The 27,844-nt window shown below is 43.4% G+C and overlaps 1 protein-coding gene across 1 annotated transcript; it reads left to right on the top strand.

Moving 5' to 3' along the window:
• Positions 1-532: 532 nt before the first annotated feature.
• Positions 533-27,844, top strand: TTC14 (tetratricopeptide repeat domain 14). The gene is made up of 12 exons (XM_006138491.4): positions 533-766; positions 2,886-3,010; positions 5,400-5,599; positions 9,755-9,839; positions 9,942-10,071; positions 11,314-11,466; positions 14,307-14,378; positions 20,965-21,084; positions 21,191-21,313; positions 21,993-22,110; positions 24,643-24,749; positions 26,375-27,844. Exons 1-12 carry the CDS (start codon positions 627-629, stop codon positions 27,312-27,314), a joined length of 2,313 nt encoding a protein of 770 aa, XP_006138553.2. The 5' UTR covers positions 533-626; the 3' UTR covers positions 27,315-27,844.

Here is a 27,844-nt window from a genome sequence, read left to right as displayed (position 1 = left end):
GAAGACTCAGTCATAAAGGACACGCGGGCTTTCTATACGTCGACATGCGGCGCTTACTGCATACTAGAACAAGCCATGCTCTAACACTAAAAGAGCCTCTCATATGATTAAATGAAAACGCAAAGCCACTTTTTAAGACCTTAGGGTGTGCCTGGGCACCCCCCGCGCGCACGCCCAGAACTGGCCCCCTGCACGCAGGGGTGGTGCGGACGCAGCTCATATCATGGGAGCGGTGATTGTCCTTGACCATCCCCCTCCCCCCCGCGCCGGCAGCTAGGGGCGGGGCTTCACTGGCGGATGGGGAACGCGGGCCAAGGCTGGGGATTCCACCTTGGACGCGCCTCGCTCGCCCGCTCGCTCTCCCCCCCGCGCGCTGGGCTGAGGGGAAGAGGGCGGAGTTTTTCTTACTCCTTCCCGTCACTCTTCCCCCGCCCCCTCAAGGCGCGTCCGCCCTCCCGCGGTGCGCATGCGCGGAGACTGAGACGGTTTTTTTTGCGGGCTATGCTGGGTTCGCTCTGTCACCCGGCTCCTTTCCTCCTCGGAGGCGGGATGATAATGGGTTCTGCTTCCGGGTTACTCCCCCGGCAGCTTCCGGTTGCTGGGTTGCGCGAGCGGCCGCGGGTGGGATGGAGCGGGACCTGCTGCGCCAGGCGCTGGGTTTCCATGGGCCCCCGCTGCTCGCCTTGCTGCGAACCGAGCAGAACGACAACCCCGACTTCCGGGGCCTCCTGCCCCCCGGGGGACCCAGCCTGGAGCTGCCCGCCAGGTGAGGAGCCGTGTCAGGGGGAGGCGGGAGGCAGCTGACCCCTCCCCCTCCCCCTCCCCCTCACGCATCTCCCGCTCAGGCCGCCTCTGGGGAGGCCCCACCTGGGGGACTGGGTCAGTCGATGGCGTCAGAGGGGCCCGCAGCCCTTCCCCCAAACGGGGGCCCATTCCCCTGTGGGGCGCTGCAGCGGCTGCTCGTGCCCTCTAAGTCTCGGGCGGAGTCTCACCCAGCCTGGGCACCGTCCATCGCCCGCGGGCAGCTCCCCGGCCGTTCCCTTGTCACACAGAGACATTTTGCCTCAGTGCCACCGACGCGTCCGCTCCCCCCTTCCTCTCCCCGGCAAATAAAAAGTCGTGACTGGCTTGAAAATCAGAAGTGATGTTTTAAAAAGAGTGTTTGGCTGTTTGCCTTCTGGTTTCTGTGTCTTTAGGGTTCTTTGTTTTCGAACTTCATTCTGGAACCGAGAGGGCTAGAAAGTCTTTTTTAAAGCGGAGGTTTGTCGTGTAGTCTCTTGACTGCAGGAATAGGGCTGCATTGCACTAAGATCCCTATTTCTGCATAGTGTTTTTCGTCCCTAGAAGTGAAAGGTTTCAAGGTGTTTGTTTATTGCTGCTGCTGTGGGAAGGCACCCTCCCACCCCCACACCTGTCTAGCAATATCTGTACACTCAATGGAAAAACTTCTGCAAAGGCACCTTGCAACATACAGGCAGTCTCTGGGTTACGTACAAGATAGGGACTGTAGGTTTGTTCTTAAGTTGAATCTGTATGTAAGTCGGAACTGGCGTCCAGCCGCTGCTGAAACTGATCAGTTTCAACAGTGGCTGAATCTGGACGCCAGTTCTGACTTACATACAGATTCAACTTAAGAACCCCAGGCATCCCCAAGTCAGCGGCTGATTCCAGGAAGCCCGGGGCAGGGGCTTCCTGTAGTCAGCCACTGGTCAGTTTCAGCAGCGGCTGACTTGGGGATGCCTGGGGCAGAGCAGCTGCGGTGCTGCCGGGTTGGTCCAGTAGTGCCCAGAGCGGCGCTACAGGACCAACCGGCAGCGCCCCAGCTGCTGTACCACAGGCGTCTGGAGCAAAGCCGTGGAGCACGGGGGCAGCAGGACAGCCCAGACGCGCCGTGGCTGTCCTGCTGCCCTCGGGCTCCGCGGCTTTGCTCTGCTTTCCTCCCCGTCCCCCTGGTCTGCAGACCAGGGGGACGGGGAGCAAAGCGGCGGAACACACGGGCAGCAGACAGCCCAGACGCGCGTCTGGGCTGTCCGCTGCCCGCGTGCTCTGCCGCTTTGCTTCCTCTCCCTGGTCTGCTGGAGACCAGGGAGAGAGCCCCGTTCGTAAGTGCAGATCCGACATAAGTCGGATCCGCGTAACTCGGGGACTGCCTGTACTGTGAAATCTGTAGGGCTTAGGTGGCAGAGAAAACCGAAATGCCTCAGTTCTTGGTGCTTTGGGCTACGTCTACACTGGCAGCTTCTTGTGCAAGAACTCTTTTGTGGAAGAGTTCTTGTGCAAGAACTCTTCCACAAGAGAATGTCTACACTGCCATGTGCTTTTGCACAAGAGATGTGCTTTTGTGCAAGAGCATCCATGGCGCACTCTTCCACAAGAAAGCTCTGATGGCCATTTTAACCTTAGGGGCTTCTTGTGCAAGAAATTCATGTTGCCTGTCTACACTGCCCTCTTCTGGAAGAACTCTTGCTCAAGAGGGCTTATTCCTCCTGGGGAGAGGAATAACTCTTCCAGAAGAAGCCCTGTTTTACAACGTTATACCATAAATTTACTTCTGGAAGAATGCTCGTGCAGTGTAGACAGCTGGCAAGTTTTTGCAGAAAAACGGCTGTTCTTCCGCAAGAAGCTGCCAAGTGTAGATGTAGTCCTGCTGTTCAGCACCATTCTAGTTCTTGTCACAGTACACAAATACTGTCTTTACTGGCATGCTCCAAATTAGACAGAAACTCTTGGGCAGAGCATTTTTGTACTAAACATGTCATCAATGCTGTAAGTGGAGACACTTTTAATTGCATGCTTATGCAAAGCCCTGGACAGAACCCTTTTAAGTAACAGTTGTAGATGATCTGTGAACAAAAGAGTGCTAGATTTTTCTTTATTTTTCTTAGGAAAGAGAAGCGAATTGATAACATTGAGATACAACACTTCATTGCAAAAAAAGCTGATCTCCTTTTTGCTCTTTCGTGGAAACCAAATACATCAACAGGTTCAGAATCAAATGAAGAGAATGAAGGTAAATTATATAATTACAGGTAAAAAGGTACTCTCTGACACACATCAGTTGTGAGAGTTCCCATGAAGGCCTTATATACACAATAAATTTTAAAAATAAATAATAATTTTGTTTCAGGTTTTTTGAAGCTTAGGAAATGCACGGAGTAAATAAATTATTTAATAATTTGAAGATTTATGAAAACATCTGTAAGACTTTCAAATAATTTGCAGTTGTAAACAACCATAATTAAAGCCTGTGTGGAATATATTGGGAAAAGTACATGTTTGCATTTTTGCTTAAATAAGCCTGTTTTAAGTTTATCTAATGTGAAAATGTAAGTACCCTGAGTGACTATAAAAATTGTACTACTGGTGTGAAAATGGTGTCAGTAAGCAGAGGAACATAAGACCCATACTGGGTCAAACCAGCGGTCCATCCAGACCAGTATCCAGTCCGCTGACAGTGGCCAAAACCAGATGCCCCAGAGGTAGGGAACACAACAGATAATCCTTACGTGATCCCTCCCCTGTCACTCACCTCCAGAGAAACAGAGGCTAGGGACGCCATTCCTACCCATCCTGGCTAATAGCCATTAATGGACCTAACCTTCATGAATGTATCTAGCTCTCTTGTTTTGAACCTGCCTTTGGCACCCCCACCCCCTTTTTCCCCTCAACTACCTGCCCTGGGCCACCACCCAAATCCTCTGCATCCCTTTTTCCCCCTTCTCCCAGGTCACAACTGCCTCCCAGATCCTGCAACCTCTCCTATACCCCTCCCCCAGGCCAGAATCCTCTCCTGCACCCATAACCCATCCTGGACCCTAAGCCCGTGCCCCAGATCATAATGGTCTCCTTCACCCAAATTCTCTCTCAGATCCCACACTCCTTCCTGCACCTCAGTTCTCTATCCCAAGCTCCCTTCTACACCCCACTCACCATCCCAGACTACGCACTCTCTCCACAGAAGTACGGCCCTTTACCATTTACCAAAATCTTGGAGTGGTGCCCCATTAAATTATTGCCAACTCCTCTCCTAGGAGATATTTGGCTGAGAAAAAAATTGATATGCAAATTCATACTTCAAAACTTCTGTAGCACAACCTTCTTGGCCTCTGTTCCCCCTGCTCTCCTCCTGCAAGCTCCCTGTGTGGCACCTTTCCATCCCCCTCAGTTTCAGGGACTTTGTACATCCAGCCCTTCCAAGAGGCTCTCCCAATCACTCCTACTATTTCTTTTCATCTTTGAATTAAGGTGTTAGGCTCTATTGGGAGAATGAGCACAGCTGAAGTAAGGATATTACTATGCTGAAAGGTGGCCAGTTGTTTGATTTGTAGACAATTACAGAGCTGACTGAAGCTGTTAGGCAACAGAAGTGTCAGGTGGAATACAGGATCTTGCTTGGTGCTGCCAATAACTCAAAATACAATTGATGCGAACCAATATCTCCTAGGGGTGTTAAATTTAATTAAATCAACTAGTTGACTAGTCATTGAATTTTCCATCAATTAGTCAATAAACGGGGGAGCCACAGCAGGGTTAGCTCCTGGCCCAGAAGCTAAACCTACTGTGGCTCTGCCTTTTAAATGTTTTAAGAGCCTGTTGGCTCTTAATACATTTAAAAAGTTGGTGTGCAGCGGGGGGACCCAGTGAAAGCCTGGAATCAGCTTGCGCCAGGTTCCCCCACTGTGCTTCTGATTTTTAAATGTATTAAGAGCCTGCTGGCTCTTAATACGTTTACAAAGCAGAGGTGCAGCATGTGGGACTGGGAGTGAGCTGGGAATCAGCTAATTCCCAGCTAGCACCCGGTCCCTGCTACTTCCCTGTGAAGCCGGCTCCCTCCCTCCCCGCACCAGCTCCTGATAGAGGCAGCAAGGTCAGGGGAAGCAATTAATTGAGGGACTAGTCAAATAGCTAATAAAGCTTTTGCTTATTGGATAGTCAACTAGTTGCTTACATCCCTAGTATCTCCTGGGTCTAGTAAATGCTGTGTGCTGCAGAGTTTTAGGGTAGCTATAAGAAGCAAGGGTTGACCTTGTGTTGATCAAAAACTACTATTTCTGGATAAGTAGACTAAAGAAATTGGCAGACTTTGAAAAGCAAATGTTATCCAATCCTCTTCGGACAGAAAATATAAATGTGGGAGGAGAGAATAAGATTTCTGGGGATTCTGACATGCATATGGCTAGGGCATGGGGTGAGAGTGGAAAGAGAGCTTTTATTTTCTTTGAGGTCAAGAAGGGTCAAGGGTTCCTATTGCAATGTTTTATGTTTATGCAATGTTGGAAAATGTTGGCTACACGTGGTACCTAATTAAGAAATATTAAATCACATTGGAGTTCATTATAGTATCAGAAATTTCAGAAGACAGCCGTTATTACATAACTTTTTCTCCTCATTAACTGTAGATTGTTATGCTGTTATGCCACCTTTGGAGCAGTTCATGGAGGTGCCAAGTGAGGACAGGAGAGAGCTGTTTTTCCGAGACATTGAGCGTGGAGATATCGTGATTGGAAGGATTAGTTCTATTCGTGAATTTGGCTTTTTCATGGTGTTGATCTGTCTGGGCAGCGGCGTTCTAAGAGAGATCTCCCATTTAGAAATCACTGTAAGACTTGACTACGATCAGTAACAAGTAAACTTATGCAAAGCAGTCTTGGCTTTCTAATGTGTTGGCTGCATCTTATGCCAGGGGCCTGAGTTACAAAGGATAAACTTGAGCTCTGGGATGGTTTGTAGTTCAAAGTCGTAATGCATTCTGGCTTTAATTAAGGTGGATGTTGCCTTGCTGTCTCAGCGAGACTTTTATTTCTTTACTGCTCAGATATTTTATCTGTAGGTTGAAAAGTTACTGTATTCATGGGTGCATGGACCTCAGTCTAATTTTAATCATACTAACATCACTCTGCTTTAATTCTCAGTTTTTGACAGATTTAGGCTTTGTCAATTCTAGCACTTTCATTGGTAAAACTTGTTGGTCGGGATGTGAAAAAAACATATCCTTGACCAACATAAGTTTTATTGACAGAAGCATGAGTGTGAACAGCACTGGTGTCAATGGGAGATGTTTTCCCGTTGGTATAGAGCAGCTACACAGAAGACCTTACAGCAGTGCAGCTGCAGCAGTATAATTGTTCTGCTGTGAGGTCTGTAGTGTAGACATTGGGGATGTTAAAATGCATTTATTCAAGAAAACACGGTAGGGGGGCTGCATGGAACCATGCACATTAATCGAAATCCCTCGTAGATGTTGTAAGATTAGTTTCCATCAAGTTTAATAATCACAAAATGGACTTTCTTTTAATAAAAATGAATTTATTTGTAAACATTTCTTCAAGGATTAAAGCTTGATGGAAACTGAATTATTTAAATTTGTCTTCAATATCAGCATCACAGATGAGTTCTGCCATTGTAATTAAAACCTTGATTATTTTTTTTTAACATAGTTGAATCATAGAATACTAGGACTGGAAGGGACCTCAAGAGGCCGTCGAGTCCAGTTCCCCTGCCCTCATGGCAGGACCAAATACTGTCTAGACCATCCCTGATAGACATTTATCTAACCTATTCTTAAATATCTCCAGATATAGAGATTCCACAACCTTCCTCGGCAATTTATTCCTATGTTTGACTACCCTGACAGTTAGGAACTTTTCCCTAATGTCCAACCTAAACTTCCCTTGCTGCAGTTTAAGCCCATTGCTTTTTGTTCTATCCTCAGAGGCCAAGATGAACAAGTTTTCTCCCTCCTCCTTATGACACCCTTTTAGATATCTGAAAATTGCTATCATGTCTCCCCTCAATTTTCTCTCTTCTAAACTAAACAAACCCAATTCATTCAGCCATCCTTCATAGGTCATGTTCTCTAGACCTTTAATCATTCTTGTTGCTATTCTCTATATCCTCTCCAATTTCTCCTCATCCTTCTTGAAATGCGGTGCCCAGAACTGGACAGAATACTCCAACTTAGGCCTAATCAGCGCAGAGTAGAGCAGAAGAATGACTTCTCGTGTCTTGCTCACAACACACCTGTTGATACATCCCAGAATCATGTTTGCTTTTTTTGCAACAGCATCACGCTGCTGACTCATATTCAGCTTGTGGTCCACTATAACCCCTAAATCCCTTTCTGACGTACTCCTTCCTAGACAGTCGCTTCCCATTCAGTCTGTGTGAAACTCATTGTTCCTAAGTGGAACACTTTACATTTGTCTTTATTAAACTTTATCCTGTTTACCTCAGACCATTTCTCCAATTTGTCCAGATCATTTTGCATTATGACCCTATCCTCTAGAGCAGTCACAACCCCTCCCAGCTTGGTATCATCTGCAAACTTAATAAGCATACTTTCTATGCCAATATCTAAGTTGTTGACGAAGATATTGAACAGAGCCGGTCCCAAAACAGACCCCTGCGGAACCCCACTTGTTATGCCTTTCCAGCAGGATTGTGAACCATTAATAACTACTCTCTGAGTACGGTTATCCAGCCAGTTATGCACTCACCTTATAGTAGCTCCATCTAAGTTGTATTTGCCTAGTTTATTGATAAGAATATAATGCGAGACTGTGTCAAATGCCTTACTAAAGTCTAGGTATACCACATCCACCACTTTTCCCTTAGCCACAAGATTTATTATCCTATCAAAGAAAGCTATCAGATTGGTTTGACATGATTTGTTCTTTACAAATCCATGCTGGCTGTTCCCTTTCACCTTGCTACCTTCCAAGTGTTTACAGATGATTTCCTTAATTACTTCCTCCATTATCTTCCCTGGCACAGAAGTTAAACTAACTGGTCTGTAGTTTCCTGGGTTGTTCTTATTTCCCTTTTTATAAATGGGCACTATATTTGCCCTTTTCCAGCCTTCTGGAATCTCTCCTGTCTCCCATGATTTTCCAAAGATAATAGCTAGAGGCTCAGATACCTCCTCTATTAGCTTCTTGAGTATTCTAGGATACATTTCATCAGGCCCTGGTGACTTGCAGGCATCTAACTTTTCTAGGTGATTTTTAACTTGTTCTTTTTTTATTTTATCTTCTAAACCTCCCCCCTTCCCACTAGCATTCACTATGTTAGGCATTCCTTCAGACTTCTTGGTGAAGACCGAAACAAAGAAGTCATTAAGCATCTCTGCCATTTTCAAGTTTCCTGTTACTGTTTCTCCCTCTTCACTGACCAGTGGGACTACCCTGTCCTTGGTCTTCCTCTTGCTTCTAATGTACTTGTAAAAAGTTTTCTTGTTTCCCCATTATTCCCGTAGCTAGTTTGAGCTCATTTTGTGCCTTTGACATTCTAATCTTGCCCCTGCATTCCTGTGTTGTTTGCCTATATTCATCCTTTGTAATTTGTCCTACTTTCCATTTTTTGTGTGACTCCTTTTTTATTTTTAGATCATGCAAGATCTCGTGGTTAAGCCAAGGCGGTCTTTTGCCATATTTTATATCTTTCTGATAGCGGAATAGCTTGCTTTTGGGCCCTTAATAATGTCCCTTTGAAAAACTGCCAACTCTCCTCAGCTGTTTTTCCCCTCAGTCTTGATTCCCATGGGACCTTACCTATCAGCTCTGTGAGCTTACCAAAATCCTCCTCCCTGAAATCCATTGTCTCTATTTTGCTGTTCTCCCTTCTACCTTTCCTTAGACTTGTGAACTCTATGATTTCATGATCACTTTCACCCAAGCTGCCTTCTACTTTCAAATTCTCAACCAGTTCCTCTCTATTTGTTAGGATCAAATCTAGAACAGGTTCCCCCTGGTAGCTTTTTCAACCTTTTGAAAAAAAAAATTGCCTCCAATGCAGTCCAAGAACTTATTGGACAGTCTGTGCCCCGCTGTGTTATTTTCCCAATATATATCTGGATAGTTGAAGTCCCCCATCACCACCAAATCTTGGGCTTTGGCTGATATTGTTAATTGTTTAAAAAAAGTCTCATCCACTTCTTCCACCTGGGTAGGTGGCCTGTAGTAGACTCCTAGCATGACATCACCCTTGTTTTTAATCCCTTTTAGCTTAACCCAGAGATTCTCAACACTTCCATCTCCTATGTCCATCTCCACCTCACTCCAAGTGTGTTCATTTTTAATATATCAGGCAACACCTCCTCCCTTTTTTCCCCTGTCTATCCTTCCAAAGCAAGCTGTACCCTTCTATGCAAACGTTCCAATCATGTGTATTATCCCACCAAGTTTCTGTGTTGCCAACAATGTCATAATTGTACTTATTTATTAGCACTTCCAGTTCTTCCTTCTTATTATACAAATGTGAGAAGTATGGGTATAGGCATCTAAGATACTGATTTGACCTTGCCTCCCAGTTTTGCCCTGATCCTCCTTTCTCTCTGCCATTATAGCCCACGCTCCCTCCCATTTCCGACTCATCTCACAGGTCTTCATGTTCTCCACTTACCTGTGGGCTTTTCTCACCTGTCCCCGTCGAACCTATTTTAAAGCCTTCCTCACTAGGTTAGCTAGTCTGTGTCCAAATAGGGTCTTCCCCATCCTCGAAAGGTGAATGCCAACTCTGCCTAGCAGTCCTTCCTGGAATAGCATCCCGTGATCAAGGAAGCCAAAGCCCTCCTGGCGACACCTGGATAAATGGTATTTATTCACTAGGGTAAATAAATATTTATTCATGTGCCAGATTTTCATTGTGCAAATGGATACTTCTGGGCTGCGGGTAGTTATCTTCTAATGCAACACAGTTTTATTATCTTTATTAAGCTTGGAGTTCTTGGTCACATTTTTTGTCTTTTACATTGCAGGCTCTTTGTCCTTTGAGAGATGTGCCTTCTCATAGCAGCCATGGTGATCCTTTATCATATTATCAAACTGGCGACATTATACAAGGTACGTTTATATTAAAACTATTCTGGAAACTATTTCTTTCCAATTTTGTGGACTGTGTTCTCAAGTTTAAAATGTGGATTCTGCTTTTTTTTTTTTTTTAAGCTGCAATCAAGGACATTGATCGTTACCATGAAAAGCTCACAGTATCATTACACAGCTCTGCTCTTCCACCCAGTCTTTCTAGCACTAAACTGGGGGTAATTAGTTCTGAAGACTTGCCTTTACATTATAGGTAAGAAGATGCATTTTTTTTCTGCTCACTATATCTGTTTAATTAAACATATGTCTCAAGAAACACTTTGGCAGAAACTGTCCTTTTAAAAAGGTCTTTGTCAAGATTTTCCTTTACTCTGCTCACTGACATATATTTTTCAGTTTTATACTATTGTCTCTTTTTCTTAAAAGGATTACTGTTCATATATGGGTGTAATTCACTTCAGAATTTTTCACGAAGGCTGTGTCTACACTAAAGGATTTTGCGCAAGAACAGCAGTTTTTGCGCAAAAACTGGCGGAGCGAGCGTCCACACCTCAAGTGCGTTTTTGCGCAAGAAAATTAACAGAACAGAGGGCTTTTGCCAGTAGAGTTATTCCTCTCCCCACAAGGAATAACTCCTTTTTTGCACTACAGCTCTTGCGTCCGCTCCTACCTTTTTGTGCTCTGGAGGGGTTTTTGTGCAAGAAACCTCTATCAGAAAAAGCACAGGTGCTCTGATTGCTATTCTGTGAATGGCCTTCAGAGCTTTCTTGGGCAAGAGTGTCCATGCAATGTGGACACTCTCTTGCGCAAAAGCACATAGCTTTTACGATGTGCTTTGAGGTATGGACGTACTTTTCTGCAAGAAGTTTTTGTGGAAGATCTCTTCCATAAAAGGCTTCTTGTGCAAAAACTCTGCAGTGTAGACTAAGCCAAAAAGAAGAAAGTAAAAGCAGTATGAGATAATCTTAGGCAAAAGAGAGACACAGACAGACTTAAATATATACCACAGGAAATGAGCAGAGAATTACAGGACCATTGATAAACCCAAGACTTAAAGGGCAGAAATACAAAACTCTTGAAATCTGTCTTCAGCAAGAAGTACAGGAATGTAACTACCTCTTGGCCGTGCTTGTGGGGCTTGTGAAGGAGCAGCTGGTATTGCAAGAGGGAAGAGCCCACATGGGGTTTTCATGTACTGCTTCTCAGAAAGTAAGGTAGAGAGTGGGATAAAACAGGAGAGAGGAAAGGGAAAGAAACTTACCAAGAATTGTGCAGCTAATGGTTTAGAAGAGGGAACAGCAGCAAAGGCCAAGGAGTTTTCATTTCAGAGGAAACAAATGGTGTTGTTTTGTATTTCCACTTGAAGGAAGTGAAGCTGCATATTTTGATCGTGAACCAGTATTTGTTAAAGTATCAATGCATGTTGACTCTTTACATATGTAAACATTACTAAAATATGGATGGCCATATTTGTGTGTGTCATATTTTCTTTAAGGAGAAGTGTTGAAGTAGCCAATACTGCGGAGACATATGAAAAAGTCTTACATCATTCTTTGGGATTTGCTAATCCAGGAGTAGTTGAATTTTTATTAGGAAAACTAGGACTAAGTGAATCCAACCCACCATCATTAATGAGAGGCCTGCAAAGGTACAGTGACATTGCACTATCTCCATTACTTTCTAGAGAAAATTTCACTGCCTGAAATAAATGACTTTATTTGTAGTTTCCATTTAAAAATTTCTGTGGTCCAGTTACTTCAGCCTTGGGTAATCTTTTGTATCCTTACTGATGGTAATGTGAGCCCATCAGTTAAGTATAAAAGACATTCCAGAACAACAAACTTACTCATAGACTTGTCACCCTTAAAAAAAAAAAAAAAAAAAAAAAAAGGCCCCTTTGTCCACCAGTAATCTGCTTGCTATTGTTTAATTTGGTAAACTGTTTACTGTATATTGGTGGTAACATTAGTTTAAAATCACAGGTTACTTTACATTTAATAATATTTATTCCCAACGATTTTAGTAATAGCTTGTTTTACTAATGGACCTGATCTTTTGAGATTCAAATAATTTTCCTTCAGATCTAGAAGATTAACATGTAGAGCAGGGGCTGGCACCTATGGCTCGCAAGGAAGCCAGATATGGTTCTTCTTCCTGGAGGTTTCTGGGGGGTGGGAGCAGCGGGTGTGTTACACAGTGCCTGCCACGGGGCATGCAAACAAGTGCCCCCCCATCCCCTCATGCCCAGACCTCCACCCCTTCACTCACACATCTCTTCTGGCCAGAGAGCCCCTGACCCAAGTCCTCTGGCCAAAATCCTCCCTACCCCCAGCCTACTGGCCAAAAATCCCCCTTATCTACTGGCCAGATACCTTCTGCCTTCCCTCCCCCGGATAAAATCCCCCTCTGGCCACGCAGCCAGCTTCCTGCCTCCTTGCCAGGCAGCCTGCCCCCTGGCCAGACCTTACACCCTCACCTCCTCCCGCCCAGATCCTGCACTCCCGTCCCTATCCCATTCACTGGCAGCCCTGTCCCACACACTTAATCCCTCATTTTGGGCCCCACCCCAGAGCCTAGGGAGCCCCTAGCCTCTACTTCGTCGGTGATGATAAACTTTCGGCTGTGTGCGTAACAAACTTTCGGCTGTGTGCGTAACAATCGGTACTCCCTTTATCTAGGGAGTTAGACCCTGTGCACTTGGGTCAACACGAGATCTCTGAGAGGCCCCGGAAACAATAGATGCAGGCAAGGTTTGAGATCAGTTGAGCAGGTTTATTGTCAAATGCAAAACTCTACCAGTTGGTAACAGAGATCAGTACAATGTTACACCACTGGGCACTATGGTCCACATTGACAATGTACCAACACCAGGCAGGCCTGTTGCCATAGAACAGATATTAACAGCAGTTAGTCAAAGTTAAGCTACTGTGCATTCTGTAAGTTTAGGCAATGCCACCTGCCGTTCAGGCGCCTAGTGCGCCGGCCCCCCCAAGGTGGGCCGGAGAGCACCCTTTGGGGTGTCCTCTTCTAGACAGGTACAAACAACTTACATCATTTCTTTATGTACCGGGTTGCCACCCTCTGTTGCCTAGATATCACCCCTCACCTTATGGAAGGGGGGCTTACTTACTAGCCTTCATGCTGTCAATTCCGATCTGGTCCTGAACTTAGGTCGGTATGTACATTAGTTTTTAGGGAGTCTTTGTACCAAGACATTTCTTATTAAGATGTTCCGTTACTCCCCTTTGGCTTACAGTTTGTACCCAGTGCCTCCCTGTGTCCTTCCATGCTCAACCTTACTTACATAATCACACAGTTATCAATAGGGCCTCTTTCTTGGCTCCTGTGTTACTGAACCAAAGTCTTGCTCATTAGATTGAAGGCCTGTTGCTGTTTTCATGTTACAGGCCTCTGTTTAGGCCTGCTGACTCCATGTTACTGACCCTCAACTTACTACATTCTTGAACCTCAATCCTCCCTGCCCCTCCCCCCACTGTGGGGCTGGAGCACCAAGGAAGTGAGGTGTTTCAGGTGGGGGTACATTAGTGAGGGTCAGGACTAATTTTTTTTCTGTGAGTCGGTGACCACTGACCCAAAAAAGGTTCCCCACTCCTGCCATAAATAAAGACAACATTGAAATCTTTTGTGTTGGACATATTTTACTTTTATTTAAAAATAAAGCCTGGCCAGCAAGCCCCTAGTTGGGGCCCAGCCCTCATCTGGCTGCAGCTCATAGTGCTCCTGAGCCCATCGTATACTTAAACCCCCCTGTCCTGAGTCCCTCATGCTCCCACATCCTGAAACTCCTACACCCCTGCATCCCCAGTCCCTTGCCATAACACTCCTGCATACACCCAGTCTCCTGCCCTGAGCTGGTCATACAACCCAGTCTCCTGCACCCCCACTTCACCAGCACCCTGCCATAAGGTTGACAGAAGACAGCCTGATTGCATGAGTGAAGTTGGATTTGGCCAGTTATGCTGTAAACTTCAAAGAAATGTGTGAAAAAATGCAGCAGCAGAAGTTCCATTAAATATAGTCTGTAAGAACAATATTTAATTTATGCTATTAATCATTATGTCAGTTATCAATAATATTACATTTTGTGTTTTCAGTCATGTGAATGGGCATTCTTACACGGCTCTTTGTTGACTACTTATTCTGAATTTTGATGTAGTTTTTACTCTTTGGTTTGAAAAGGTTGCCGATGTAGGGTATTTCCCATTCATTAGGTACTCAACACTTAATCTATTCATACAGCTGGCATGAAATGATATTTGACTGTAATTGACAAACACATTTAGGGAGACTTTGACTTAGGAAATCAGAGATGCTGTTGCTGATTTGTGGAGAGAGTAATATAGTATTGTGTTTAGCCATCCTGAAATTTTATTTAAACCTTGGTATAGATTTTTGATAATATAGACTTAGAAGGAAACTTGGGCAGTTAATAAACTATTCCCTTTATTTCTTTTCTTTTTTTAACAGTAAAAACTTCAATGAAGAAGACTTTGCCTTTGCATTGAGGAAGAAGCAGTCTGCATCTTGGGCCTTGAAATGGTACAGATTTTTGTCTCTTTTCTTGTCAGGCAATTTAGGTGTCATCTACCTTTGGAATCAGTGATCATAGTTATTCATGTTTCTTTGTACCTGTGTTCACAATAGAGATGTTAATGGTTAATTGGTAAGCCTCACCTGTTAAGTTTCAGTTAACCAGTGGGGGCTGGAGCAGTCTGCCACAGGCAAAGGGCTGCTTCAGCCCCGTGGATTCTGTCCTGGGTGAGAGGCATTTCAGCCCAGCTGAAGCAGCTCCTTCTCTGCAGTGGGCCAGTCTGGCATGCTGCTGAAGGCATCCCGGAAGCATTAAGGGCAGGGGTGCTCTAGAGCAACCGGCAGAGCCCCCAATTGTGATGGGGGGCTGCTCCAGCCTGCCCCTTTTCATCATTTCACCTGTTAAACTTAACGTTTAACTGGTTAACTAATTAAATGGTATTTTATATCCCTAATTCACAGTGAATAACTTCCTGAATAGCACCAGCGAGCAGCTTGCTGAGTGGCTCTGGTCAGTTGTGGAGATGAGGGAGCTCTGTTTATCAATTGAGGGAAAAAATTTTTTTAAGGAAAAGCCTTTAGCTTAGTTCCCAAAGGTTAAAGTTGCTTGTAACTTGTGCTGACTTCTGAAATTAGATCAGAGCACTGCTCTGTCTTGTCATCTCATTTTTCCCATAGGACCCTAGCTTTAATACCTGGTTCAGCCTTTTATAAATAGCAGTCAGATGACCTTGAATTCTCTCATCTTGATACCTGAGTCTGAGCCAGGACTTGTGAGCAGTTCCCCTGTGGTCTGAGCTGGTGTCTGTCATTGTGTGTCAATGCTGAATGCACTGTCTGAGAGCATTTGAAGAAGCTGCAGTTGCTGTTTATTTTACGCTGTGCCTGGGATGAAGCTGTAGGTTGTACTCTATTCTTCCATAGTCCAGCAGGCACCCAGGAGATGGAGCTGATTAGGAATTTTCCAACAAAATGTTTTTCATTGAAAAATGCTGATTCATAGGAAAGAGTTGGATTTGATTAACATCTTGAGATGATTTTTTTTTTTTTTTTTTAAAGATTGGCAGAATTTCAAAATTGTCAAACATCTTGTTTCAGCACTGCTGTGGGTGAATAGGAAATGGTTATATTCTCTCAGCTCAGCAGCCTCTGCCCCTAACTCAATCATGTTGGGAATTCTTCCTTGCCATTCTGGTCTCAACTCCTGATCATGGAAATTCTTGAGATGAGTAGGGAGGTACACTGAAGCAATATTTAGTTGGGAAGTAGTCCTAGACACACACGATACAGCTGGAAGGGGAATAAGATTGAATTAGTGGTGGCGGAGATGTCAGCCTCAGGAACTTTCTTAAATTTTAATTTAGCACACCATTTATTTCATTAATAAAGGCGTGCTTAATTTATGATAGTGTGGATCCCACAATATTAGGCTTCCATCAGAATTTCAAAAGTGGTGGGAGTCTTGGCTGCCTGCCCTCCGGCGTCCTGCTGTAAGCTTTTCCAAATTACTGCAAATAAGGAAGGTCCATTATTACTTTTCTGCAATTTTTCATGTCTTGTCTGCAACTTGAGCTGCAGTTATTTGACAAATGTGCTGCAATTCAAGTAGGCTTTTTTCCATTGGAGATCAAGTACAACCATTTTCTGTAATCTGTGGCTATATACTGCTATATTAAATCATTACTCTGGATTGTTATAGTGAATTATGATAAAGCTTATATGAAAGTCAGAGCTCCAACAGTTAACTCACTGGAAGATAAATTATCTTTAGACAAAGGAGAGAAGCTTCAGTTTGCAAGATGTGAAATATAGTCTTAAAGCATCTTAAATTTGGACAAATTGACTTCAGCATTGTTGTGCCTCTTTACAGTAATGTTGAATGTGTCCTTTTATATTATAAAGCTGCATCTATAGTTAGCATTTATATTGGCAAAACTTTTGTTGCTTAGTGGTATGAAAAAAACACTCCCCCTGAACAACGTGTAAGTTTTGTCAGCACAAGTACTGGTGTGCACAGCGCCTTATCAGTGGACGAGTTACTTCTTCTGAGTGAACTGGCTATAATACCGTGGTCACCAACCCGTCGATCGCGAGGCCTCGACCAGTCGATCGTGAGGCGTTCGGGCAACCCCGCTCCCCATTTCCCCCCCACCCCCGAGAAGCCCCACTACCTACCTCTAGTGTAGTGCCGGCTTCCCGCGGGGTGGACGGAAGTCCTCTCTGAAGCCCGCGTCACTTTCCGGGGGTTCCAGAAGTGCGCGGGCTGCTCCCCCTCCCACAGCTCTGTTGCGTGCTGGGGGAAGGGGCGTTGGCCCTGGAGGAGGAGTGCGGAGGCTTCCCTGCGCCGCCGGCACTGGAGGGGTGAGTTGGGCGCAGGGGTTTCCCTGCGCCGCGGGAGCGGGAGTCGGCTCCGGGGTTTGGCTGGGCTGGGCCACACCGTGGAAGGGGGGGGTTTGACCCTGGGGCAGGCGCCCGCGGGGGTTGGCCATGCTGCAGGAGGGGGTTGGCCGCGCTGCACCACGGGAGGGGGGTTTTGACCTGGGGCAGGTGCCCGCAGGGGTTCGCCGCGCCGCGGGAGGGGAGTGGGGTTTGGCCCTGCCACGGGAGGGGAGGGAGTTGGCCGGGCCGGGCCGGGCCGGGCCGCACCGTGGGAGGGGGGGTTTGACCCTGGGACAGGCGCCCGCGGGGGTTGGCCATGCTGCAGGAGGGGGTTGGCCGTGCTGCACCACGGGAGGGGGGTTTTGCCCCGGGGCAGGTGCCCGCAGGGGTTCGCCGCGCTGCGGGAGGGGAGGGGGGTTTGGCCCCGCCACGGGAGGGGAGGGAGTTGGCCGGGCTGGGCCGGGCCGCGCCGCACCGTGGGAGGGGGGTTTGACCCTGGGGCAGGCGCCTGCGGGGGTTGGCCATGCTGCAGGAGGGGGTTGGCTGTGCTGCGCCACGGGGAGGGGGGTTTTGCCCCGGGGCAGGTGCCCGCGGGGGTTGGGAGGAGAGGGGCCGTGCCGAGGGAGGGGGGTTTGGCCCTACCGCGGGAGGGGTGGGGGTTGTCCCTGGTGCAGGCTCCTGCGAGGGTTTGGCCCCGCCGCGGAATGGGGGGGGGTTATCCCCAGGACAGGCATGCTCGGGGTTTCCCTGCGCCCCGGGGGGCCCAGAGGAGGCATGTGCTGACTTCCCGCAGAGGAGGGAGAGAGAATCCGGGGAGGAGGCAGATGCAGGTGACTCTGCTGCCACTGGCACCCTGTCCCCGCTCCCCAGACTCCACTCCCGAGACTCCACTCCCCTGTCCCCAGCTACAGAACTCTGTCCCGATTCCCGTCTCCACTCCCCGAACTCTGTCCCCACTGGCACCCTGTCCCCTGCTGCAGAACCCTGTCCTCTGCCCTCCCAGCACCCTGTTCCCTGTCCCCAGCTGCAGAACTCTGTCCCCACAAAATGTATAATTATAAATGCTTCATTTTAGATTTAAATAGCATGAATAAAAAACAGACCATTTATTTCATAACTATAAACATGTGATTTTAATTTTATATATCGCATAATTTAAAAATAAAGTGTTTATCAGAGTGTGTGTGTAAGGGCTGGGGTTAGCAAGTGATGGACAGAAGGAGAATAGAAGGGGGGGCTTCAAGAAACGGGCGGGGCGGTAGAACTTTGCCAGTTCTGAGATTTAAAAAGTGATCTTCGGTGTAAAAAGGTTGGAGACCACTGCATATATCCATAGAATCACAGGACTGGAAGGGACCTCGAGAGGTCATCAAGGCAGGACCAAGCTCCATCTACACCATCCCTGACAGATGTCTATCTAACCTGTTCTTAAATATCTCCAGAGAGGGAGATTCCTCCACCTCCCTTGGCAATTTATTCCAATATTTGACCACCCTGACCGTTAGGAATTTTTTCCTAATGTCCAATCTAAACCTCCCCTGCTGCACTTTAAGCCCATTACTCCTTGTCCTGTCCTCAGAAACCAAGAGGAACAAATTTTCTCCTTCCTCCTTGTGACACCCTTTAAGATATTTGAAAACCGCTATCATGTCCCCCCTTAATCTTCTTTTTTCCAAACTAAACAAGCCCAGTTCATGAAGCCTGGCTTCATAGGTCATGATCTCTAGACCTTTAATCATTCTTGTAGCTCTTCTGTGTACCCTTTCCAATTTCTCCACATCTTTCTTGAAATGTGGCGCTCAGAACTGGACACAGTACTCCAGCTGAGGCCTAACTAGTGCAGAGTAGAGCGGCAGAATGACTTCACAAGTTTTGCTTACAACACACCCGTTGATACAACCTAGAATCATATTTGCTTTTTTTTGCAACAGCATCACACTGTTGACTCATATTCAACTTGTGGTCCACTATGACAGTCACTTCCTAGACAGTCACTTCCCATCTTGTATGTATGGAACTGATTGTTCCTTCCTAAGTGGAGCACTTTGTATTTCTCTTTATTAAACTTCATCCTGTTTACCTCTGACCATTTCTCTAACTTGCTAAGGTCATTTTGAATTATGTCCCTATCCTCCAAAGAAGTTGCAACCCCACCCAGTTTGGTATCATCTGCAAACTTAATAAGCATACTCTCTCTCCCAATATCTACATCATTGATGAAGATATTGAACAGTACGGGTCCCAAAACAGACCCTTGCGGAACTCCACTTGTTATCCCTTTCCAGCAGGATTTAGCACCGTTAACAACAACTCTCTGACTACGGTTATCCAGCCAATTATGCACCCACCTTATCATGGCCCTATCTAAGTTATATATTGCCTAGTTTATCAATAAGAATATCATGTGAGACCGTATCAAATGCCTTACTAAAGTCTAGGTATATGACATCCACCGCTTCTCCCTTATCCACAAGGCTCGTTATCCTATCAAAGAAAGCTATCAGATTAGTTTGGCATGACTTGTTCTTCACAAACCCATGCTGGCTATTCCTTATCACTTTATTACTTTCCAAGTGTTTGCATATGATTTCCTTAATTACCTGCTCCATTATCTTCCCTGGGACAGACGTTAAACTGACGGGTCTGTAGTTTCCTGGGTTGTTCTTATTCCCCTTGTTATAGATGGGCACAATATTTGCCCTTTTCCAATCTTCTGGTATCTCCCCTGTCTTCCCTGATTTTTCAAAGATCAGAGCTAAAGGCTCAGATACCTCCTCTATCAGCTCCTTGAGTATCCTGGGATGCATTTCATCAGGACCTGGTGACTTGCTGACATCTAACTTTCCTAAGTGATTTTTAACTTGTTCTTTGTGTATCCTATCTTCTAAACTTACCCTCTCTCTGCTTGTATTCACTACGTTAGGCACACCTCCAGACTTCTCGGTGAAGACCGAAACAAAGAAGTCATTGAGCATCTCTGCCATTTCCAAGTTTCCTGTTACTGCTTCTCCCTCCTCACTAAACAGTGGGCCTACCCTGTCCTTGGTCTTCCTCTTGCTTTTAATGTATTTATAAAAGGTCGTCTTGTTTCCCTTTATGCCTGTAGCTAGTTTGATCTCATTTTGTGCCTTTGCCTTTCTAATCTTGCCCCTGCATTCCCATATTGCTTGCCTATATTCATCCTTTGTTATTTGTCCTAGTTTCCATTTTTTATAGGACTCCTTTTTTATTTTGAGATCATGCAAGATCTCCTTGTTAAGCCAAGCTGGTCTTTTGCCATATTTTCTCTTTCCTACACAGCGGAATTGTTTGCTTTTGGGCCCTTAACAACGTCCCTTTGAAATACTTCCAACTCTCCTCAGTTGTTTTTCCCTTCAGTCTTGCTTCCCATGGGACCTTACCTACAAGTTCTCTGAGCTTATCAAAATCTGCCTTCCTGAAATCCATTACCTCAATTGTGCTGGTCTCCCTTCTACCTTTCCTTAAGATCATGAACTCTATTATTTCATGATCACTGTCCCCCATACTGTCTTCCACTTTCAAGTTCTCAACTAGTTCCTCCCTATTTGTTAAAATCAAATCCAGAACAGCTTCTCCTCTGGTAGCTTTTTCAACCTTCTGAAACAGAAAGTTGTCTCCAATGCAGTCCAGAAACATATTGGATAGCCTGTGCCCCGCTGAGTTAGTTTCCCAACATATGTCTGGATAGTTGAAGTCCCCCATCACCACCAAATCTTGGGCTTTGGATAGTTTTGTTAATTGTTTAAAATGGGAGCTCTCTCTCCCATTGGTATAATGCAGCTACATAGACAATCTTACATTGTAATCTTGTAAGTGTGGACATGGCCTAAAACCCTGCCCCCATTTGTGGGCTCGGGGGGAGCATGAAAAGTCTTTGAAACACACTTAAGTGTCCTGTAAGTATTCCATTTGTAATTGTAGAATACAGTGTAGCATGTATATATGCTTTCTACAGAGTTGTCTTTGAACTCTAAGTTTTCTGATAAAAAATAATTTACACTTTGGCGTAAAGTATTTTACATTGATCTAAAGAGCAATTCTTGAAATTATATCTTGCTACAGTGCTCCCATTCCCAATGTGTACTACAGGTTGGAAGGCTTTTCAAACTGTGATTAAGTATATTTGTTTAGCTTGATGACTTGGTGTAATACTTTTTTTTTTTTTTTTTTTTTTTTTGGTAACCATTTATTGTAGTGTGAAGATTGGAGTTGATTATTTTAAAGTTGGCCGCCATGTGGAAGCAATGAATGAATATAACAGGGCACTGGAAATAGATGCACAAAATGTTGAAGCCTTGGTAGCTCGTGGGGCACTGTAAGTCTTTTCCGCCCTTTGTTGTTAAAGAGGGATTCCAATGTTTTATTTAAAGATAAATTGTGATATTTATTTACGATCCTGGATCACTTTTCTATTTTTATAGTTATGCAACAAAAGGAAGCTTAAACAAAGCCATAGATGATTTTGAAGTTGCATTAGAAAACTGTCCAACCCATAGAAATGCACGGAAATATCTCTGTCAGACTCTTGTGGAAAGAGGAGGCCAGTAAGTGATCAGTTCTATGCATTATGCAGTTATGAGCAATTCACGTGTTCTCATTATCTTTTTTTAATTGGGCATGCTAAGTGTTTAGAAGGGCAGGAGGAGATAAAATGCTCCTATGTGCCAACAATGAGAAGTTTGTAGTAAAAGCAGTTAAAGGTGTATAATCTATTTATTTTCTCCCTTGTTTTCAGGTGTCACCTACACTATTGTGCCTCAATTTCAGTTTCTTTTCTTTACTCTTTTTTTTTTTCAATACACCTTAGCTAATGGAATACTAAACCTACATAACATTCTATGAAGTTCTTGGATCAATATTTAAAAAGGAATTTTTATAACTTTTTACATTTTTGCAACTATGCTATGATTTCTGTGTGTTGTTTTACACCTGTATTAATTGCATATAAATACTCAGAATATTTAGGGAAAAAATTATCCATCCGAGTAAACAACAAGAGAGTCATTCAGAAGTAACAATTTATTCATCAAAAACTGGAATCACACTTTGAAAGTACAACACTAGTGATGTTTAGGAAGTAATGATATGCATGGGGTGTAAACATCTGCATTTTAATGAGTTCCTTTTTAACATTTATCCGTCTGAGAATTAAGACAGGAAGCATTATGATCAAAAACAAATTCCATTTTTTTTGTTCTAAACATTTTGTCATATGAATATTAGGTTGGAAGAGGAAGACAAACTATTAAATGCTCAGAATTATTATAAGAAAGCTTTAAGTTTGGATGAAACTTTTAAAGAAGCAGAGGATGCATTACTGAAACTCCGTAAACATATGCAGGTGATTCTTTACTTTCTCTTACTACTAAAATCAAAACTCTTATATAAACACTGGGAAGAGGGAAATTATTTACTGGTTACTGTGTTTTTCTTCTCCTCTTTCCCCTCTTTACAACACATCTGTCACAGTAAGTATTATGGCTGCATCTACAAAAAGCAAAGGTGGCTGTAGATGGTTTGATCATTTCAGATGGGTGGGGAAAGCAATAGCCCCTGCAGCTGGATGCAGGGAAAGACCAGAACTCAGTAATTGTCTGATGGAGAGGAGAGAACAGCCTGTTCGCACTTGAGCTGGATTGCTGCTATAGATTTAAGACTTTCTGTAGGGTAAATCCCTAAATAGAAAAGTCAGTGTTAGATTATATACCAGGGTTGTAATTGGGAATAATCAGAGAGGAACAGGGTAAAACTGATGAAACCTAACTCAGAAGGAAGACTTGGTGTATCTCCACTTGGCACAAGAAGGGTCTTAATTTAAAGGCCCAAAGTCAGCTGAGGATATAATGTCACTGAAATGAGCAGTTATGGTCAGTTAATTCAAAATTCTGCCAAACTTCTTGAGATGCAAATTAATAAGCAGTTATTTAAAATGCAGAAAAAAATAACAATTCATCAGGGTCCCAGCATTGGAGGAAATAAGGGGGAAAGCAAGTTCCCGGGTCCCTTTTTTGTTTTTCTCCCCTGCACGCAACATTTCCTTGGTCAGCACCTATGAGTTACCATGCCAAGCTCCTTTGTCTGTTGCTTGTCTTTCTGTGGCTTTTTCATTCATCTCCTTTACTTACTTTGTCTTCCAGATAGAATCAAAAAGAGTGAATTCAAGTTAGAGAACTGGGGCACAGGGTTGCTGTACTCAATGCTTCTGTGCTGAAGGAAGTAAATAGACTGGGGTAGAAGTGTGGTTCCTTTATGCAGGGTTTGATTGACACTGCTTTAGCAGGTGGGTGGAGCCATAATGTGAAAAGGTTTTGTTGAAGGATGGGGAAGAGGAGATCTATGGTAACCTTTATTAAAGCGAAATTATACTGCAGAAATATCTACTTAACAGTATGCGGGCACTTCCAATGTATTTGGTATTCTACAGACAAAAGTATTGTTGCTGTAACAAGGAGTCTTCTAATGAAAGTAATAAATTAAAGTGATTAAACATGTTCCAACTGAGTGAAGGAAATGGTTTAACTCTCACTCCAAGTTATAGTGATGGTGATGAGGGTCACTCATGCAACTGAGGAATATAAGACTTGTTGTTCAGCAGTTTATGTAAGTTTTCCCACAATAAATTAAGGGTTTCCCTTGTCCCAAGGCAGTACCTGTGACATGACTATTGCCAAGCCTCAAGAACTGGTATCCAGAGACATGCTGCTCATCCTAGATATGTATTCCAACTGTTTCAAAACATTTCAAGCATTATTACATTAAAACACATCAGGGAGCTTTTAGTGCACATTAGCAGGATCTACTTGGACCAATTAGCACATTAGTGTGTGTTAGAAATTGTCCCCCCCATTCCATATTGCTTCACTATAAAAACAATGCCAAGCCCTTAAAGAGCTATGGGACACAAGAGTCTATCCAGCTGATGGACTTAGCTAGCATGCCTTTAATCATTAATTGTTTAGTAACTGAAGGCTCCTTTATTTCTGAGTAAACCTTGGTTTATATGGCAACTAAAAACAGACTACTAGAATGATACAATTTACAGTTCAGATATGAAATATTCTTTTCCTGTAATACTGATGATATGTTTTTCTTCAATGCATTTCCTTCTGAACGGGACCGTTGCTGCTGACATCTGGCGCTGCTCATCAACAACCCACTGGAACATGATTTCTTATGTAAACATGCATCAAACTGGGCTGTGGTATAATTACTAAATGGTTTGTATCTGAACATGGCCACTTCCAACATCTTAAAATTGGATTTGTCATCATATTTTATATACAAACTATATTAATAACCATCTTTCCCAATACCCATCTCCCTGTTTCACTCTTCATTTGCATTACTAATTTTGTTGTATTTTTCTTGCATTTCCTATCTTTCTTTTGGTCTGGGTCATGGGTACCAATGCAATGGCTGGTCTCACTTTTTTTTTTAAATGATATTTACTGCAATATGGTCCTTAATACCATACTGATCATCACAACAATTAATGCCAAATGCTTGCGCAATCAACTTCTATTTGATTAATGTAACCACCTCTTCTTGGAATCTTGGTATTGTATTCTTTGGGGGTGTGTGTGTGTATATATATGTGTGTGTGTGTGTATATATATATGTGTATGTGTGTGTGTGTGTGTGTGTTTGTATGTGTGTGTGTGTGTGTGTGTTTGTATGTGTGTGTGTGTGTGTGTGTTTGTGTGTGTGTGTGTGTGTGTGTATATATATATATATATATATATATATATATATATATATATATATATATATATATATATCATCTTGTGGTGGGTGGGGTTTGGATTTGGGGGAATATTGGGTTAAAATACTGTTACTTTTAATTTGATTTTTTTGACGTCTGGGTTAAAAAAAGAAATCTTTGGAAATGAGGGAGAAACAAGCTGCAAAAGAGAGACAGAAGGAAAAGAAAATAGAAACAAGTGCACAAAAACTGCGTAAGCTCTTAAAAGAAGAAAAAAGGTAACTCTATTATATTCAATATACTACATCCTAATTAAATCATCTACTGCTGATTAGAACCAGAGCATCAGCATTGCTTTATATAAAACATAAGTAAGTAAACAGCTATTAGTGTCCAGTTGGTAAAATGGATGATACTTCTGTTCCTGTTATTGCTACTTCTCCTATTTGTTAATGATTCATACTTTAGTTTCCATTTTCTTAACAGGTAACAGATGGATCAGGCAATAGTTAATAAAGGAACAAACTAATGTCCTTTTTTAAAATAAAGCCACTGAATAGTCACTGATACCTCATGGATACATTTCTATATGCTGCTTTCTTCCCCCACCCTATTACCTGGGTTAATGGCATAAAATAATCTCTGATTTCAATAGTTGTCTAGCTCCTGCTGCTCAATCCCCATATAAAGTTGTAATCCCATCTGTCTGTGACATTGTAATTGCTTCCCCAGCAACAAACAGTGAGGATATTGAACCAGGCTTATGCCTAAATGAGTAGATAAGCCCTTGTAGAATCTATTTTCATACAGATTTCGTTAGTTCTACCAGTTCTATACTATTCCCTGGCCTAAATTGGTATTTAGGAAGTACAATGGGATACTCAAAGGCTGCATCTAGACTGGCAAGTTTTTCCGCAAAAGCACTTGCTTTTGCGGAAAAACTTGCCAGCTCTCTACACTGGCCGCTTGAATTTGTGCAAGAACACTGACGATCTAATGTAAGATTGTCAGTGTTCTTCCGCAAATACTATGCTGCTCCCGTTCGGGCAAAAGCCCTTTTCCGGAAATGCTTTTGCGCAAAAGGGCCAGTGTAGACAGCTGAAAACTGTTTTGCTCAAAAAAGCCCCGACGGTGAAAATGGCGATCAGAGCTTTCTTGCGCAACACTGCGTCTAGACTGGCACGGACGCTTTTCCGCAAAAAGTGCTTTTGCGGAAAAGCGTCCATACCAATCTAGACGCTCTTTTCCGCAAATGCTTTTAATGGAAACACTTTTCCGTTAAAAGCATTTGCAGAAAATCATGCCAGTCTAGACATAGCCAAACTGAAGAACCCTTCCAGTGATATTAATGTCACAAATGGCCTGGTTGTTAAAGTCCCCCTCACATAGGAATGTCACTTGAAGTCCTGGCAGTTCTACACAGGCAAGGCTTGCCCAGTAAACCATCTTGCCACTAGTGGTTTGTGAATATTACTTAGGTTTTACCACAATCCAGGATCTTACCTAAACTCATCTAAAGGTCTCTTTTGAGTCACGTTGGTTGGTTATGTTGATAACAAAATATAATAATAATTTTATTATTGCAATAGCATATTTGAAGTTTGCTAACTTCGCTATTTCAAGAGTATGATCTGCACAGGACTCTATACAATCCTGTGTTCTTCCCATCTGATCCACCATACTTCAAGTGGCTGAAATGTACATAAAATACTTTTAAAAAATATAGTGTGGATAAAAGGTTTTCTCTGTGTCTCAGAAAAGCTTCTATTAAACATTTTGGTCTTGGAGCTATTCTTAGTTAAAAACTATGTTCCAGGGACCTTGAAAAGGACAGAGCTTTGCAGGAACATGTAGAGTCTGTAGATGATTCTGGTGATTCCTCATAAATTAATTACATTTTTAGGCTGAAGAAGAAAAGGAAAAGATCAACTTCTTCCTCTTCCTCCTCCTCAAGTGATTCCTCGTCTGCTGTATCAGTTTCATCCTCTTCCTCCTCTTCTGATCACAAAAGGCACAAGAAGAGGAATAGAAATCGGTCAGAGTCCTCTCATAGCTCCAAAAAACATTCATCTAGGCTTTCTTCACATCCACGAGATCAGGGTAGGAAAGACGAATGGTATTCGCCCCCAGCCGATACCTCTGCTTCCTTCCTTAACCAAAAATATGAAGTGGAAAAACTGCTGGAGCGGGAGGACACGTATCAAAAGACAGAGGTGAGAGAGAGACCTTTATCAAGGACTTCTGCTGATGATGAAGACCTTTTTGGAGGTAGGTCTGAAGATTCAAGGGATTCTTACAGTAGCTCCAGGACTCAGCCAGCCAGCAACAAAAATGAAAAACAGGATAAAGCAGACAGATCTTTCTCCAATAGGAGGGGTTCCTCTGGTTCATATCACTGGAAGTCAGATGATAAAACCAAGATACATACTTCTAGAAAGTTAGAAGAGGAAGTAGAGGGGAGAAAAGAACAGTTTAGAAAGCGTGGTTCAAGTCAGAGTGTGTATTCCACTTCTCCAGCAGGCTCGGATTACTCAGGCAAGTCTGTGGAAAAGAATAAACAGTACACCAGTGCTTGGTTATATGAGTACAGTAGAAATGATGATGGTAGGAGATGTGAGTTAATCCGCAGTACAAATGAAAGGAGAGAATATAAAAACAGCAAAATTAGTCATGGGGAAACAACTAAAGCAAAGGAGCTAGATGAGGAAACTACTCTCAATGGTAAAGGGCAATCAGAAAGTGGTGTTAAAAAGAGTCTGCCTCAGAACTTAATCAACATATTCAATCAAATTGCTGAATTTGAGAGAGAAAAAGGAAGTAAGCAGAAAAAACAAAGTACCTAAGAAATTAATGTGGTTACATTGGATACAATTAAAGGATTTTCTTTAGATCTTTAATTGCCATTAAGCTCATGTCCTTAAAATCGGTCTTGAAAAATGGACAGAACAGAATCTGTTTTTCTGTCTTACAAAATGTGTGTTTAAAGGCTGGTATTAGTGAAGTTACAGATCCTTTTGACAGTACATGGAAGAGCATCATATTGTATATCAAACAACTTAAGAGCATAGGATCTGAAGGGTACTTTTAAAAACAATTAGGATACTTATGTACAATTAATATTTAAGTGTGATTGGATGAAAACTTTATTCTTTGCTACCTTTAAAATATAGCTATTAACAGGCATCACATTTGCACTTTAAACACATGGGTATCTTTTCTAAGGTACAAAAATGGTAACAATAATATCATTAAGCCTAATTTTTAGATCTTGAAAGGGATTATTGGACTGAATGATGCAGATGTGCCACCAACATATATAACTTTGTTTAATCCATGAAATTTTATTAAAATTTGCTTGTTTTGTTTAATGCTA

Source organism: Pelodiscus sinensis, chromosome 10 (genome assembly GCF_052426305.1).
Source record: "Pelodiscus sinensis isolate ZL-2025 chromosome 10, ASM5242630v1, whole genome shotgun sequence".
Classification (NCBI taxonomy): Eukaryota; Metazoa; Chordata; order Testudines; family Trionychidae; genus Pelodiscus; species Pelodiscus sinensis.
Note: the sequence above shows the minus strand (reverse complement) of the source record. Positions and strands in the feature narration are given on the sequence as shown.